Source organism: Amphiprion ocellaris, chromosome 13, assembly GCF_022539595.1.
Source record: "Amphiprion ocellaris isolate individual 3 ecotype Okinawa chromosome 13, ASM2253959v1, whole genome shotgun sequence".
In the NCBI taxonomy this organism is placed as follows: Eukaryota; Metazoa; Chordata; class Actinopteri; family Pomacentridae; genus Amphiprion; species Amphiprion ocellaris.
In genome coordinates this window covers 19,846,816-19,865,605 of record NC_072778.1, presented here as the reverse complement: position 1 = coordinate 19,865,605, position 18,790 = coordinate 19,846,816, and the positions used below count along the sequence as shown (strand labels likewise).

The 18,790-nt window shown below is 39.1% G+C and overlaps 1 protein-coding gene across 4 annotated transcripts in view; it reads right to left on the bottom strand.

The window, feature by feature from the left end:
- Positions 1–18,790, bottom strand: part of spock1 (SPARC (osteonectin), cwcv and kazal like domains proteoglycan 1) — a 116,694-nt gene that overhangs the window by 27,353 nt on the left and 70,551 nt on the right. For 3 of the 4 annotated variants that reach the window (XM_055016767.1, XM_055016769.1, XM_055016768.1), the window contains exons 4-6: positions 14,232–14,312; positions 6,690–6,770; positions 1,202–1,316 (exon numbers count right to left, since the gene is read on the bottom strand). In XM_055016767.1, coding sequence (XP_054872742.1) covers positions 1,202–1,316; positions 6,690–6,770; positions 14,232–14,312 — 277 coding nt within the window. The remainder of the gene's footprint in view (positions 1–1,201; positions 1,317–6,689; positions 6,771–14,231; positions 14,313–18,790) is intronic. The other variant, XM_055016770.1, reaches the window with a different exon arrangement.

Below are 18,790 nucleotides of genomic sequence, written 5' to 3'. Positions count from 1 at the left end.
CTTCCGGAGGTGGGAGCTGAATCCCCTGGACAGGGACCTAGGCCAGACATTCCCAGCTCACCCTCACCACACGTTTGGGTTCACCAGGTCCGGCAACCTTTGGATCCAACTCACCACCAGATGGTGATTTGTTGACAGCTCTGCTTGTTTTTTCAGCCCAGTGTCCAAGACATACAGCCGCAGTTCTGGTGACACATCCACAAAGTCGATGATTGACCTTTGGCCTAATGTGCTCTGGTACCAAGTACACTTTTGAGCCACCTTATGCTTGAACATGGTGTTTGTTCAGGCCAATCTATGACTAGCACAGAAGTCCAGCAACAAACCACCACTCGGGTTCATATCGAGCAGGCCGTTCCTCCCAATCACCCCCTTCCAGGTTTTTCTGTCATTGCCCATGTGAGCAGTGAAGTCACCCAGGAGAACTCTGGATTTCCCAGGTGCCACCTCTTCCAGGACACCACCCAGACTCCAAGAAGGCTGAGTACTCTGAGTTGCTGCTTGGTTTACGAGCAACAGTCAGAGTTTTCCCCTCTGCAACAAGCAGTTGCGAAGAGGTGACCCTCTCATTCTCCGGGCAGAACTCCAACAAAGCGGCAGTGAACATAGCACTGGCCAGTAATTTTATAAGAATTGCACATAACATGATTTGGAAGCTCCAGAAGTTTTTTGAATGAGGTCTTTTTGTTGTCGCAGAGACATCAGCAGTGAAAAATGGTTAAACACAACGGATCATCATACTATGTGATCAATGTCTCTTATTGATCCAGATGGTGCTTTTTATGTATCAAATTAATCAAACTCTCCTCTCTGGCATCTAAATCATGCCAAACATATATAGAGAGTAGAATGTCAATATGTATGATAACACAACGTGCATGCATGCTTTCTTCATAATTTCTTTTTAACAAACAAAGAATGTATACTTACGCAAAGTCAACATACTTATTTGATGTTATATCAATACATTTTAGTCATTTTTTTATTATTATCTCTATCAAGTTGCAAGAAGCAAAGAGAAAGGTTAGAACTTCGATACTTTTCTATTTTTCCTTCTGTACAGGCATTTATTGACGCCAGTATAATGGACAAAGAAACTAAAATACAACAACTGATTGATTTTGAAATGTTTTGTATTATTTCTTACATATAGCAGCCAGTATTAACAAAAGTGTGGGTTAAAATGTGTCACCTGACTCACCTGTGGGCTGGCTGCTTGTGATTGGTGCAGATGGCTGTCTGGTAGTCATGGCTGACACACACTTTGTGAGGAGGACAGCGCACCTTCAGACAGGGATCCTTGGTGGCATCTGGGCCTAGAGGGAGAAAGCAGGGACAAACTTCATCTCTGAACTGCAGAAATAAGTTTGCAGAAACATGCAAAACAGGAGAATCAGCACAACGTAGTGCTGAAGTTGAAAGTTGATGCAGCAAAACATCAAGCTGTTCCTTTGGTTTTACAGCTGGCAGACTCTCTTGTTCTAGTAACTGAAGCAGGCAGAAAAATAATGAGTTGGAGCAAAAGACGGAGAAGGAGAATGGTAAAAGGTATGAAGTAAACGTTGAGTTTTCTGCATTGTGAGCTGCTTAATGAGGACTATTCTCTCTGAGCGTCGACCCCATCTTCTTCCAAATCAATCTCCAGTGTGACATTATTGCCGTGGCAGCCAGGCACAGCTGGCTGGTGTCCAAGATGACAAAAGATCAAAGCAGCTCATTGACTCTGAGCATTGTGTCATTTCACACTAGGCTAACAGCATAAACTCGCTTTCATTTGACAGACTGGAGCAAAGAGAAAGGAGGTGGAGGAGGTGAAAAAGACAGTGACAGTAAAAGAAAGAGGTGAGAGCATTTAGTACAAATGGAGTGAGAGACAGGAAAACGTTAGGCACTGGACAACTGGCCATGGTGATCCTTTCATTTACAGTCTGCACTCGATATGTAATAAAGATGAAAGCCTTTATAATGAACAAAACCAACTAAAAGGACAAAGCCAATAAAAAGAGATCAAAGACATTGGTTTTAATGGGTTTAAACCACATACAGAGACCACATGCCATCAGTATGATGCACAGATTAAAAATGATTTCAAATCCCGAGTTAATTAAGACTGAGTACAGAGTGTATAGATCAAAGCCCTGCATTATGTACAAGTCATTACCATGTGGCTGTTAACATCATAAAACAAGAGTGGCCTTGTCTCCATTAGCGACCTAATGGGTTGTGTTTGAGCCACAGCTGGTGTCTGATGTGAACATCAACTAGTTTCTGACCTGATCACACACTGCGCTGCTGTTTACATACTAGTTTATCAGCATTAAATCAGCCAGAGACTCCATCGGCATTGTTTTCTTCTGTTCGCTTGTGGCAACGCTGTAATCTGAACAATCTACACATAAAAATTTAAAACACATGTTACTCTTAATATATCTGGAGCTGCCAGAGAATATAGAAGAGCCTTCTTTATCTTCGAGGGAATGGAACTAACCAAACAGTAAAGATGGTGAATGTTAGATAGTCTAGAAGGGGAGAGATTCATAATCATCTGTACACATCTGTCATAACTGAGCAACACACTTTTTTTCTTACAATCTGTGACACATACACAGATGCAAAAACACATTTGCAAGCCTGTGTGCCCTCTGATATTCTCCAGAAAGCAGAGAGATGATATGTCAACCTTCCTCCTGATAGCTGTCTGTTGTGCAGTGTGTTCCTGTTGCCTGCTGATTTGGGCATGTCCTCACCTCCATCTATCAGTGCTGGAGGAAACCCATCTTATTTCACTTAGCAGAAAAAATGGCATTACTACCGCAAGGAAATGAGAGTTGAAGGGAAAGAGGAGAAAGTGAGAGAGGAAGGATGGAGGTAAAAAGGAGGCTCGTATCTGGTTAACGGAAGATTGGAGGACAATTTGGGATTATTGCGTGACCTCCACTTTCAGACAAATTGGAAATCAGACGCGCACACACATACAAATGAGCAAGTCGGTTTATTTACCTGCACACCCAAATTCACACAGCAGCACGTGGGCAAGTTTTATGCAGATAAGTCTCTCATAAACAGCAAAATGTGTTAACTTGTAGACACAATAATGCTCGGAGGGAGGAATGGTTTTCAGCTGAGGTGATTTGAATATTTATGATGTATATGAGTGGAGAAGAAAGGAGAAAATAGAGAAGAGATGGCAAGGAAAGGAGGGAGGAGAAGAGGAAAATAAGAGGAGAACAGAAAAGAGGAGGAAAAAAACAATAAGCAGTTGAGAGGTAATCGGTGGAACGGAGAGGAGGAAACTGGTGAAAGTAGAAGAAAAAAGGAAAGGGTATGGAAGGAGAGGAAATGTGAGCAGAAGAGAGGAGAGGTCAACATATAGGAGGAGAGATGACAAGAAAAGAAGGGAGGAGAAGAAAAGAAAGAGACAATAAGAGGAGAGGAGAAAAGTGGAGAAAAGAAAAACAATAAGCAGTGAAGAGGAGAGAAGAGCGGAGAAAGGACAATAAATGAGAATAAAAGAGGGAAAAGGCATGGAAAGAGAGGAACAGAGAGGAGAGGTTAAAACAAAGGTGGAAAGATGACAACTAAACCAGAGAGGAGAGGAAAAGAGAGGCGAAAATAAGAGTAGAGGAGAAAAGGAGAGAAAAGAAAATAAGCAGTGGAGAGGAGCACAGGAAAGATAATAAAAGAGAATAAACGAAGAAAGAAGGAAAAGATATGGAAAGAGAGGAAAAGAGAGTAGAAGGGAATATAACAGGACGAGAGGGACGAGGAGCTGGCAGGGAGGAGAAGCGAACACCAGAGTGCTGGGTAAAAGAGAGTTTTATCCATCTATTTAAAGCATGAGTGAGCAGCACTGGTGGTTAAACCAGCCAATCAATTGTAATGCAGGAGCACTGCAGCACACACTTGCCACCTCTTTTACCTTCCTCAATATGAGTCCCTCATCTGCTTTTATTCCTCTCTCATCTTTCTGATCTTAAGTATGACTTTACTCTCATTTGTGTGCGTGTGTGACTAAGTCAATATGCATGAGCAATAAAACCTGACATGCCTTTTTGCATATCAATTCATCCCACAGTGCCAAAGAGAAACTTCTTTTCACAGTCTAAGCCACAATTTTTAGCTTGAAAATGTATTGATTTATGGAAATGAAAAAGGTTGCCTGCTGCTAATAAGATTTCTCCAAATGAACAAGTGCAAAGGATTGGTGCCTGTGTGTGAGAGCATGAAGAAAATATTATGATTCCTCATGTATCGCCACTTAGTGAAGAAACTGTGACGACACTGTACTTTAAAATCAGAAGCAGATGAAGAAGAAAAATAGATCACATGTGTTCTCAATATTGTCACAGTTACTGTTGTGGCAACGCAGTCTCACACGAAAATGTGTGATAGCAGTGTTGGTCCACAGCGCAAAAACATATTACTTTCACAGTAAGTTGTAAAATATATTTTCATCTACTGATTCACAAGTTTCTTTCTCTTTATGCATGAAAAGAAGAACAAGGTTGAACTGTTGTAGCATACTTCTGTGGGATTTCCTTTGTGATTTGTTTATACTAGAAAAATTGTTAAGTTTAGACTCTGAAACTACCTGAGTAGCTATAAGAAAAGATTATGGTTTGGATTTGAAACACTACACATAAAAATCAAGTTGTCTTTTGCATTGCCAAAAAGCTTTCTCACAATTTTACAGTCTTTTTTGTGGAAATAATACATTTCGCATTGTGAACCAATAGAACTATTATACTTTTGTAAGACTATGCTGGCTTGTGAAGAGCAGCAACAGTTTTGCCCACAGACACTACCAGTCATTTGTCTCGCCATTGTCCTTGGACATGTGTAAGGATGACTGATGACCCGGGTGCAGGGTTACCAGTCTGTTGGGGTGAGACAGATGGAGGAGCTGGCAGAGCCTTGGCTGAGGATGGCGAGGGCACGACACCAACAGATCATTAGCAAATGGACACAAACGTCCTCTATTTGAATTCAAGCTGAACACATTTATTTGTTGCTGCTTGTCATTTTTAAACATTTGCTTCAACAGAAACACTACTTTGTTGTCTAAGCTCTTTAAACTAATTTGTATTGTGGTGTATTTGCACTTCCTAATGTGCATTTTAACCGTGCAGTAAAACTAACACTAGAAATGTGACGCTGTGGCCCTCTGATGGCCAAACTAAATGACTTTCTTTAATCAGACTTTCAGAAACTGTTGATATGGACACTGCTTGGTTGTTCACTGCTGTGTTGCTGCATGCTTTGAACACTCTGCTGTTGTTGCACACCCAGCATCAACCCAGCTACCATCTGGTCAGATCTGCTGTTATATACTGTGGGGGGATCAATATGCTCCTTGGTTGGTAGCTCATGCTCAAAGCGCACAGCAAGTACATAAAAGAAAATATATTCCCTGCTGAAATCAAATGCTGAGTTGCGTCTTAGTGAGAAAAAATAAGTTTCATCTGACTGAACATGAAGATCAAAGTAATCTTCATGCTCAAGTGAAAGCCATGTCCATATATAGCACATATGTGGACATCTGTAAGGAATCCATAAGCCTTCTGAGCACATATAAAGCCTTATGTAAATGTTTTGTCATAGAAACGCATGTCTTTGCACACTGAGGTTTCAATAAATGTCTCACAAGTCAAGTCTCAAGAGCTCTCATCATCATATTGTAATCCAAGCTTTCATAGTGTTGTACCTCGGTGTGTGCGTGTGGTACAATATATCCACTGTACCATGTTTCTGCCCACGCTCTACCTCACTGACAAATTACAACAGTTGAATAATAATAGGAAAATCAGCTATTTTATGACAGCAGGGATTTTTGTTTGTGCTTTCAAAAACTGGATGTTTGATTTTTAAATGAAATGAAGTCTTTATTCATGACAGATTATACACTTGTCACTGTGAAAAAATATACATTATTTTTAACATGTGTGCTTGTCTGTGCATATCCAGCAACATGTCTCCTGCAGGAAGTTACATTTAAGACCAAAGGTATGATAACAACACCAGCTACGAGCCATTATTAAGACTAATTGGAGACACATTATGCAGTCTATCAACAGTCAGCTATTTATGTCATGTTTTGTTCGCCTGAATACTTCCGATGGGGGAATATCAGTGAAAGCAACGTTGTATTGCTTCTGCTATTCATGAACTCGATCACCTTTAACCATACCAGAGTGACAGCATCGTTACATTCATTAAATATTAATACAACCTACTAAAAGCCCTTCTTTAAAAGGTTCCTGGATGTTCAAACTCTGAACCTACTTTCGGCCATTTAATTGCTGCAATATTTCTAAGTGGCAGAAAAACACACTGTACTCGTGGCTGTAAAATTTTATTATGCTTACAGTTGACAGTAAATTGCCCTTCTCGTTCACTTTTTGTCTTCTCAAGATATTTTTTTTGTTGCCCCTCATTTTGAACCTTAATGTTCTTTCAGAGACAGGAGAAAGTGGTTGGAAAGGAGGAAGGTAGGATGGAAGATAAAACACTCTTCCTGTGCCCTCTAATGCTGGACCAACGCCAGGATAAAGCACAGTGATTGGATAATAAAGATAGTCAGAGTCCAACAGAAGAGGCCACATTGCCAACAAGCCCTGTCAGAGAGTAGACAGTGACCTCAAATTAATTGCTGCTGAGCTGGACATGGGTCAACGAGGTGTTTTACTAACTTGTGTGTATTGGTGTGTGTGCTCCTTCATCCACATGGTCCTCCATTGCTCTCCATTGTTTGCTTTCTCCTGCTGCTTTTCCTGAGAGCAAATAAACAAGTCTGAAATTGAATAAACAACAACTCCAGCAAGCATTCCCAAAGGACAAATTCAGAACTGTTATTAGAAAAATGAGCATCACTTTCAGGCTTTGATAAACTAATTAAAAAGGTGGTTCTTCTCTTTTACCTGGGGGGGTTACAGAGAAAAACGAGATAGAGAAAGAGAGTTAAACGACAAACAGATCAGGAGGAGATTAAAATCTCCTTTGCTCTGTGAACGTTCCTCGGGGTCTGACTGTTTGGCCTGAGAGAGGCACTAGAGCGAGGGATGTCAGGGAGGAATGATGGAGGGATGAAAGCACTGAGAGGGCCTCTGGGAGGACGCAGTGATAGAACAGAGTCACCATCCAGAAAATTAATTATTGAAAACATGGGCAAATCATATTATTGTGGATGTAACTGAGGAATGGAGAAGATAAACAGACTGTTCCAGTTTGAGTGTCAGAGAAGAAGCCACAGTGGGTTACGTGAGAAAAATATCTGGAGGGAGAGGCTATTGACTATTGCTTACAAGCTGAATATTCATCACTGCCACACAACCATTATACACACAACAGTGCACGCACACTCACACTATATTGTGATAATCCCCCAAAAAAGTGGATGTTTTGTGAAACTATTGCTGGCAGCAAAGCGGTTTTAAAGGGACACTATGAAAACAAATAATCAAATAGTCTTTGAAGCCAGCTTCAAAGCAAAATGGCAAAGATGCATTTAAGGACAACATGACTACCAGAGGGCATTAATTTCAGGTAGAAGATGCTAATTGTCACAGTCTAAACAAAGTTATACACAACCTTCTTTGTTTGAAGTGTGTTCACTATTCTAATCACCATCAAGAAGAACTGAGAAAGTAGAAATAATGCAGAATAGAGTTCAGCCTACCTCAAGTTCAACATTTATACTGTGTACAACATTAATTTTTACGAAAAACTTGTCTAATCCCCACCACAACACTGTCTGTTGATAGTTTAAATAATTCAGACAGAAAGCAGGAAGGAGCAGAGGAAAATGTTTCCCTTGCATCTTTCTTAAATGAAATATTATTATTATTGTACAGCTATTGTACAAATATAGATTGGCGTTAACTGTAAGCAAGATAAAGTCCCTTTCAAATATGCACTTCATTCCAGTAATCTTATGGCCAATGATTGTGTTGGCTTCATATCTAAATGTGCACCCTGGTCATTTTTCCATAAAAGTCGCACTGGCAATCTAATATTCGGTTGGACTTAAGTAACATTTCTATATCATTTTCAACAAAGCGGAAGTCTCAGCAGCACCTGGACAGTAATAGACACGCTCAAACAACATTTTTTCGAGTTGTGTGCAGTGATGTAGGGATCAATTTTTCCACATTTCAGCTCCAATATTCATCTAAAAACATCACAGAGAGGCCTAATGCAGAGTTTGTGTGCTAAAATCACAACACTCTTCAGTCAATCATTTTGCTTCTTAAATTTTAAATATAACAGGCCACAAAATGTAATGTCCATAATAAAAAAAAAGCTTTACTGCAACAAAGACAGGCACTAACAGCTAACATTAACGATACTCATCAACAATGAATGTCATACAAGGTTTTGTTCCCCAAAAATATGGTTAGGACTATTTCCTCTCAGTTTGTTTACTACTGGCAACATCAGAGAGCAGCAGGATCCACCAGCATCTCCACAGAGAAAGAGCTGGACCAACAGCGCCAGTAATTTCAGTAGACACTTATAAATTATTCTCAAGAGAACATGGAGAAGTAATCAGTCCAGGCCAGGATTTGACGGAAAATCACACTGTGAAGCTACTTCTTGAATCAGATAAGTGAAAATGGCCATTTAGATTGTTGCTTCCAGCTGTTTAGGACTATTTTCTCTTAATTTATTACACACCTGCAGCAACAGACAGCAGAGGGACCCACAAGTGTCTCTGAAGATAGGAAGAGCTGCATGCATTCACACATAGAGCAACATCACTAACTTAATTTATTAGTTATAATTATAAATTATCCCTGACATGGAGACAGGATCAATCAGGATCGGCAAATACAGACTGTGACAGCAAGTCTTACTGTGTACTTTCCTTCACCTCAGACAGGTGAGCTGTCACACAAAATCAGTTTATCACCTGCAGGTTAATATTTTCTTACATTGACTCCATACTTAGTTTGAATCTTAAGCTTTTAGTTTCACTCTTGAATAAATCCGAAATAAACTGGGCTGTTATGTGTTTGATTATGAATGAATGTGTTAAATGATTATTTCTTTGAAATGTAATATTGAGATTCACAATGAATCCCAAATCTGAACCTCATTAGAGAAATAGTTGGACGATCAAAATCATTAACATTCATCCTTTAGGGACCATGAATATTTATTCCAAAATGTGTCCAATTTCTCAAGCATTTTGAAAAATATTTTAGTATGAACCTCATGATGGACCAACAGGCAAACACTGACATCATAAATAGATTTACAAGTACAGAGCTTGAGGTCACTTTAATGTGCATCACTTATTTTATCAAAGGTTGTATGTCTCAGATAACTAGTATTTTAATGCAAAAATAAAATGCTGCTTTTTTGTATTATAATCAAAGTAATGCAAAACAAGAGACATTAAAGGCACTGAATTTCTGGCTGGTTGATGATGATTGGGTCACTAGTAAAGGTGCAGTAATTAATCGATCAGTTGTCATCTAGTACACTAAAAAGTCATGAGTTTTTTTTTTTTAAAAGAGTCATAATTCTGTGATTCAAGCTTCTAAAATTTGTATAATTTCCAGTTTCTTTACTCCTCTGTGAAGTGAACTAAATATCTATTGGTTGTGGGCAAAACAAGATTTTTGCAGATGTCATCTCGGATGTTAGGAAGCATTGATCAATGTTTCAACAGGTTACTTGACAATGAAAATCTTTGTTAGTTGCAGTCCTTGCCACAGGTGAATGTTTAGCAGTTGCAGAGCAAGAGACAGTTTTCCTTTGATCCACTCTAGATTTTCTACGTCTTCTTTAAAAACTTCTCATTTTTTTTAACACTTGTACAATGTCAAGTGGTCACTTATTTTCTGCATTAAAAAAAAAAAGACCCTCGAGGCACTTAACTGTCCATGTACTGCTGCCAGACAAGGAGTTTGTGTCAGTTCGACCTTTAGTCAGTTTCAGGAGAGGTCACGATGAAAGACCACAAGGCTGACTTACAGCACGATTCTTTGGCTCATTGACACACTGTGATCCCTTTTCTTCTTCCTTCCTCGCTGACACACACACACACACGGATCTGACCTCTTGCCTCACCCTTCAGTGTCAGAGATAATTAAATGTTTTTGCACTGTCCTAGACTGTGGCATTCATTAATCTGAAGCTGAAGAATGTACGTGTGTGTGTGGGTGTGTGCGTGTGTGTGTGTGTGTGTGTAGACATGAATGAACTAGAGCACATCACAGCCCTGTTTCTCCACTACTTCCATCTCCTCTCCTCTCTTGTTATTATTAACACATTTTCACCATGCTATTCAAAAAATGTGACAAACAGTTAACATACAAAACTGTGCGTCCATTATACCATCTTTTTACACAACAAATGTGACAGACAGGCTCGACTCCCTTCACTTTAACACAGTTTAAAAATCCTTTTCATCCTACTTTGTGCTGAGTTGAACACATTACGCCCCCAGCATGACTACTATATCCTACAGTTACTCAAACCACACAGCAGACAAGAGATGAATGGAGCGTGAGATTATTTGATAAGTATTTGAAGTTCTCACATTATGCTCTATTTAAAGGAAAACGGGTGAAGCCTGTTTGCCCAATAGCACACGAGGGGTCAACATTAGTGGCTCACTTCTATTTCTACACCAGCTACCGAGATTTCTGGCTCTCATTTTCATGTACAGAACAGAGCCACTTCCAATACACAGTATGTTAAGTTTAAATCTTTTACTTTCTCCCTGTCAGAGAGCAGCACTACCTGCAAACTAAAACATACGTAGCACTGCAGTGTTGTAACCGAAACAAATTTCAGCATCAAGATGCCACTGAAAGCAAGAAAATCTGCAAAAAAAACCTAAAAATAAATACATTTTCACCACAGTTTTGTTGAAAATCTGTTTGAATTGACTGCAGTATGTGAAGATGTACTGAAAAACTACCTTTCCTTCCTCTCTTTCACAGCAGCACAACACTGAGGTGGTTCTTTCTGTAGCTTTTTCTAGGCTTTGATACTTGACACTTCAGATTACCTTTGGTTGCCATGTGGAACTGGTTTAGTAATTACATGACAGAGAACAAAATGTGTGGTTGCTGACGGCAATCGCATTTCAATTTGCATTTTGATTTACCAATTGGTTCCCCATTTAGATTTCTATTTGCCAGCTTTGTCATTTATGCAGCACTGTGGATCCTTGTTATGGCAAAACTAATCTTCCATGTTTCGAGCACTCTTATTGGCATCAGCTGTGCTTTTGAAAGGGCTAACTCTGTTGTGCTGAGTTTTAAGGGCGAACCATGTCTGTAACTTCAGGTGAGTGTGCATGATGAACTTGTTCCATCGTGAAATATATTAGCCTTCTTTTTCACCCTGAAAGTCTCCCCCACAACTCATGGCACAGGGATTAATTAGTCTGCTTAATTCTGATATTGTTGTGGGAGATCTATGATGTGGAAGGGAAAGATTCTTCAAATGTTTATGTTTTTAGTAAGTTTTTAGGGGATATAATGTAATGTTTCAACATTGGGCCTAGTTGGGAGAAGAATTTCTGCATTTGTAGTAACATTAGCTGAACAAATACATAGAACAATAACGGGTGATTGCTTTTTTTAGTGCCATAATAGTAGATATCATGGATAATAATTACAAAACAGTCACATCTTTTATGAATAGTCATTTAATGAATAAAACAGATTACAATTTTATTTAAAAACTTGACTGAATTGTGCTGCAGCCCCAGTGCAATAATCATCCTAAATAAAGTCATTCTCCTCTTTAAGTCATTCCTGCTCGAAATCATTTTGAGAGCACCCGTCATTGGTATTCTGAAGTAAAAAGATAGCATTTTCCAAGCTAAATATTTTTAGTGAAAATGAATTCTAATCAAGCACTTATTCAAAGGGCATCATTTGATTTGTTTGTTTGCTTTCTGTAATATGATATTGTAAGATCTTGGCTGTATTATGTGAAGCAGTGAATGAAACAGTACTATTGGGCCAGTCAGTTATACTTTCTGTTATAATGCTAACAGAAATACATGCAGTCGAGAAAATAATTTAGTACTTCATTCAACTCTGCTCTAAAGTCAAAAAAACACTTAATTTAATCACTGACATAAAATTTCTATTGGTATTATTTTTTTTTTAACCATATGTTAACATGTGAGTAAAGAAACATGATTGCAAACATCCACAGGGGCATTTTTTGTCATGAGGGAACATTGGATGACAGATGACAGATGATTGACAGGCACACAACAGGAATAAAACACAAGCTTTACCCTTCTATAACTATAAAAATGCTGGCTGCACCTGATTGGCAGAACCCTTCACTCAGAGGCTGCCTGGGCTTGGATTTGAAACTGGACCATCGTGGTGGCCCATTTGGAAATTTTCTCTTCTATTAAAGCAGTTTACCAAAACATGTTTCTGAAAACATTTGAGGAGAGAAATGAGTCTGGCAGTTGCTGAATCTGTCTTAATTTTACATTGGTAATAGTTTCCAGAGACGGCGGGTCACCCTCAATGCCCCCTCACATAAAAAAGGTAGCCTATAGACCTTAAGTTCAAGCAAATGAGGAGCTGGAAATGCAACACCCTTTTTCAAAATGCATGGTGACACTACCAGAATATATTGCATGGAAATGGAAAGCGTTAAAGTGGATGCCATGGACACATACAGAAGGGTCTTTAAGGGCAATTAGTGTACAACACAAAAACAGTCAGTGCTATAAACAAATGTTTGGTATGAGGAGAGGCTGTGGAAGAAGCTTCTCGGCATCCATGACTTTATTATTCATCATTAACAGTGATGTCATTTAAGTAGTCGCTGCAGGACTTTGGAGGTGCACTGATTTGTGAATGCTTTTACTAGAGAGAGCTAGGTTCTAAATTCTTCAGAAATCCTGTGCTATATCCAACCACTGTGACACCTCAGGAATATTCACTGACAGAGTGTTACATTACAATCTGTAAGAAGCTGCTCTATGCTGTAAATATTGCCCCATTTGTTTTTCTGTGTATTTGAAATGATTGGTTTAGACCGGCATGGGCCTAATGTAGTATTAACAGAGCTGAGTGCACCCTGCAGATATGGATGTGGAAAACATGAACTGTTTCTGGTGTGTCCGGTGCACATGCTATTTTGACTAAAACTCTCACTCAGATACTTAGAAGTGGAACATAAAATGCTCAAAATCTAATGTGAAAACCTAAACCATATTTTAATCATTTATACTGTATATAAATCATGTAATAAAATTATGTCAATAATTCCTGTTTTTACAGTATTCATGAAATCAAATAATAATCAAGGACCTACCTTAGCTAAAAAGTAAATAAGAAAGTCTTTCATATTGTCGTCTCACACTACTTATTAAGTTTAAACACTGAATAATCAATGAGGTGTGCTGTGAAATATTTCTGAATAATGAATCATTTTTCTTTCTCCACATTCTCCATTAATTAAGACTAAATATGTGCCTTGCTGAAGGAACACACATGTATAAATATTTGTATGCTCAAATAAAATCTCACAAGCACAATCATAAAAGACATTAGCTGAATGCATGTAAATTAACTGGATGCCTTTTCTATATAGTGCAAAATGTATATACATTTGCTGTCACTCTCTTTGGTACTGAGAATGAAAAAACTAAATGTTTTGATATTATTTCTGGTCATTTCAAACCAAACACATAACAGAGGATTCCAGTGAACTGCATCAACATTAGCTCTGCTGAGCTAAACACAGAAACATCAGAATAGACGGGTTTGTCTGGCCCATTGGCTAAATCTGCCTCTGACCGTTGTGTGAATAAGCTCTTCTTTTAATGCTGATATCTCTGCACATAACCTGAAAAAAGGCTGAGGATCTATTTGGGCAAAGTACCGCTGTATTATTTCGACTGATTTGTGGGAGCTGCAACAGCAGAGCAGAACAGTTTAAGGTCACTGTAACGTAATGACACAGTCTGTTGCCAAAGCATTTATATCTCATTAAAACAGATAATCCAGAATGACCAGTCTGTGCATCTCATTATTATAAAACAAGTAGATGAGCACTCAGGTCATTATAGCCAAACAATATAGTGCAGGATATGAGCTGCATCAGAGAAGACAAATCAGCTTTAAGAATGAGACGAGGATAGTTACAGTATCAAGTCCAGTCACTGAAAATAACTGCCAATAAAAAAAAAAAAGAAAAAATATTCCCACACCCTGATGAAAATTGCTCAAACTCACCATCTTGTACCGTCTTCTTGGCTGAGCCAGCGTGGGATTTAGTTCCTGGGTCTCCATATCTGCCAGGTTCAGCTACTCGTTCTAAACAAAAAGTAAGAAAAATAAAACCAATTAATTACAGTTGCTAATCCATGTTAAAAACAGCAATGCATATGCTTGTATTGGAAGAGAATAGGTTATTTTGTAGCATACTGAGTCAGTTAGTTTAGCTTATCATAAAAACTAGGGAACGAAGGATATGTTCCTTCTTTTCAGAGCAAATAACAATACTGATTACTAGTAATCAAGGAGACTGATTATCAATATTAAAGATAATATAGAACTTTTTGAATCCAAAAGGAACCTCTAATGCCAGATACAGCTAAAAAAACATAACAGACTAGACAACTAGAATAAAAAGAGTAGTGAAGATGGAGTGTATAAGGAGTATAAACTAATCGTGGTAAGAGTGAATTGACAGTACTAACAATAAAACTGAAATTTAAAAAAATAGAAAAAAGAAAGAAATGTGTGGTACAAGTCTGGCTGGCTGCCTTCTGAGATGTCGCTGGGACTTTTTCCAATGTACATTTTCAGAACAAATTTAGGATAACATTGTTTTTTTTCAAAATATAACGTCCTTTCAACATTTATACTTCAGCACTGATAGGCTATTATTTGTGATGTCTAACTAATCAGATATGACAGCGGACAGGACATTCCCCCAGTCCACTGAGTGACCATAAATAAAGAGATGTGGCTACATTCAAGTGAAAGTAGCACATTTTTAATGAGCTTCTATGTCTGGAATTGGTCCAAAAAAACCCAATGCTGTTAATTGAAAAAAAAAAAAAAAAGAACAAAAAAACTAATGCAAATGCCAGATCCAATAATCAAATTATTAGCTCTGAAAGTGGGACCAGGGGTAAATAGCAAGACTGGCTTTATCCAAAGTTAGATAAATACACATAACAGTAGCCCTAAAGATCAGTGATTAACCTATTCATCACTTCAGTTTGCTGTATTTACATTGTACAGATTACAAAAACATGATAACCGAGTTTTCACTCCTATTCCAAACTTTGATACTTGCCTCTAAACTCCATCTCCTACTCTTATCTAATGCACAAACATGTTGTTAGCATCAACTGTCTAATGTGACTCACAGAACGAAAGCCATTGTGTTTCCCTAAATGTCTGACTGCTACACCCACATTGTCTGTTTTCAGCTCCCTAGCTCCAGACCACTATTTTGTACTTTTTCATATAAAGCATTTTAATCCCCACAGACACATTTTAAATCCTGATCCAAATCTGATACTGCAAAGTGACAAGAGCACATTTTTTTCTCATTTGAAAGGAATTATGATGGCACCATCTTCTCTCTCACACTCACTCTGCAGTACAACGTCCCACATGGAAGCAAGCCAGCGGTGGCAGAGCCTCAGGGAGGAAGCAGAGCGGCCACACATTGATGTACAGGGAGTTTGTCATGTCTGTCTGTAGGCTGTGACATTAACACCCAGAGATGATTAACTCCCTGAACTCATCCGTCTTGTGTATTTATTAGTGAGCAGGGCTTTTTGAGCGAAGACTGACCACAGACTGTGTATAATGACCAGGAAAAAAAGTGTGTATGAGGCAAAAGTTAGTCTAACTTTTGTCAATACACCCTCTATTCATTACTACTCCACTCTGTCCTTTCTCTCCCTTTTGTTAGACCTCTCTTCTCCTCATTATGGAAAGACTTTCTTATCTTTGAGTTATCCTTTCCACAGACAATCTCTCTCAAGTGCTCTCCATAGGCCTAGTGTCTATATATCTTTGTATCTGCCTCTGCTGCCCTCCTCTGAGACTCTCTGATGCCACTGTCACTTTTGCATGCTGGCATTTAGCCCGAGGGCTCCTGCTATGATCGCATGCAACGACTGTCTGCTGGCATCCTCTGAAGTTTATTTATCCTAATTCACGATGATTATCTGAGCCCCGATTGGCCACAGGGCACGAAGAGCAGAATCAAAACACAAATGCACACATTCTGTCTTTCCCTCAGTGTGATCTACTGTTGTGTGTAGATCTCCTTGAAAACAGCTGGTTCAGCACTGCTCACGTACTGCAGTCCATTGATTCACAACTTTATTGTGCTTTGAGTTTGCTGTTGGTTTTGGCTCTGCCTCTGTAAACTGGAAGTGCAGGGCAGTGACAACTTACTGTACTCACCATGCTACTGTCAGCCACTATTTGCCAGTTCTTTATCACTATTCTTCTATTTCCATCCTGGTTGCACAGATATTTAACTGCTATGCTGATATGTCTGGCTTCCTCTGTTCATTAAATGAACAATGCCCTTGGTGTGACTGTGTGTATTTCCTTCCCCTGCATCTCAGCAGGCTCCAGGTATCATTGATTACCACCCCTGTGTGTGTGTGTGTGTGTGTGCATTTGACTGGTTAATTTACCTCCTGAAATCATTGTAGCATGTATGTGTGCGTTTCAGCTGATAATCGCATTTATGTGCTCAGACTCAATGCTGCGTGAGCTCAACCCCCCCTGAAACAGCGAGATAAGGGCTGAGCTGAGGTCATGGATATTGAGTCACTTTTTATGATGGCCAACAAGCCATTAAAATCAAAGCGGTAAACAATGTTTAAAGAACGCCTGAAGAGAGAGCAACAAACCCTTTGCACATTACACCGAAATGAGATATTTGTTCTTGCTCCGGCTCACACTCCATTTCATACACAGACCTAAGGTGCTCGCTGTTGTTTGTTGTCCTGTTTCTTTTCTTATCAGTTTTCCTCTTTCTAATTCTTTTAGCTCCTCCAGGTGCAGATCAAAGACAGTTTTATGAGAATGTATTAAGAGGCAGTGACAGAGCTACGGGAGATTAAAGATGGACCGATGAGAAATGGGAGCAGACAGACAGCATATCTTTACAGAGACAGAGGTTTAGTGAATTGGAGAAAGAGCTGATGAAATATATAACAAACGACAAACACTCTGCTGGGAAAACACAATGTCATGTCTAATCAGGCTGATTGGCAATTTGGAAGCTCCAGATATTCAAGGCTTTGTTTTCCGATGGTACTGCCAAACCAGAGTGCATCACAAATGACTTTGGCTTCTGCTGCCAAAAAACGGTTCCCATAGCAACCGCTTATTCATTATGTAATCTAATCAGGACAGACAGGAGTAGTAAACACCTGAAAATTGTAAACTTAACTTGCATTGTTTTCTCTCAGCCTTCGTCTGCATTGTGTCCTCTGGTTGTGTCTTGGCGCCAGTTCGACTCTCCTGCGCTCCTCTGGACTGACTGTGATAATGGGCCACAGCCTGGCATTTGTAATCCTCCCTTTGACTCCCCTCTCCGGATAATGCATTGCAATCACAAGCTCACAAATCCGTTGGGCATGCCCACATACAAGAAGCCTGATTCAAATAGCCAGAATAGTGATTCTCACATTGGTCTTGCTGACAGCACAACTGTTATCTGCTGCCAAGGACTCTTCCTCATCTCTTGTCTCTCGTCTCTCTGCTCTGGCCTCAAAGTCTGTTCAGCGCAACTCTCCGACCATCACTTATAGGACGGAGCAGAAATTAATGCTCATGGAGAAACTCATAAATAAAAACTCAGGGTTTGACTTTGGAAGAAGGCTGAGCTGACCCGGAGGACACAAAGGGTTTTAGCTGGATGAATGTCTAAGTCCAGAGAGGAGTGATGGAAAGGAGCCATGCAGCAGCAGAAAGCACAGTATGTAGTGTTAAGCGTGTTAAAACATGACCAGCTCAGCCAAAGAAGTAAAGACAGTTTTTACATTCATCTAAATGACAGACTGTCATTGATGCATGATCATAGCTGCAGCCGACAACAGACTTTGGTTGGTGTATGTGAGTGTGTGAGATTGTTTGACAGCACGTATTTCTGCCGTCTTGTAAATGGGAAAAGAATAAAAACAAATGTCAGGGCAGGGTTGATATTGTAATGACTACTAGGCAGTCACTCTCACTCCAGATTGCTGCAGACAGTTACAGGTGGGTGGACAGTGAAAAAAAAAGTGAGTGCATGTGTTCCAGTGAAAAAAACTAATACGGACTTGTGTGCTCATCAATTTGTCTCATAAATAACATATTTTAATTGCACATAAATATCCAAAGCTGCTGTGAAGTAGAAGTTTTTAGACAAGTGGTTTAATAAGATGTTATAAAGTTTGGAGTGCATTTCTTAGCACATCTCACATTCTTTCATAAGTAGAAAGAGTTTGTTTGGTTGTAATTAAAATGAGGTAATTTGCATAGTACTGAGCACACACTGATGAAGATGGTGAAATGTGGTTGAACAGGTAGTGCTGCAGTGACAAAAATTATAAAATTCTGCAATAATTTCAGTTTTTAGGCAAAAAAGCCAAATCTTTAGTGGTTTCAGCCTTTTAAAGTTGTATTTCTTTCACATGCATGACAGTACCTTTGGGTCTTATTTGAGTTGACTGTTGGCCAGGAAAACAAGATATTTGAAAACATCAGACTAAACTGTTTTGTAACTGTTAATGTCATAACACTCATATAAACATCAATTTGACCAT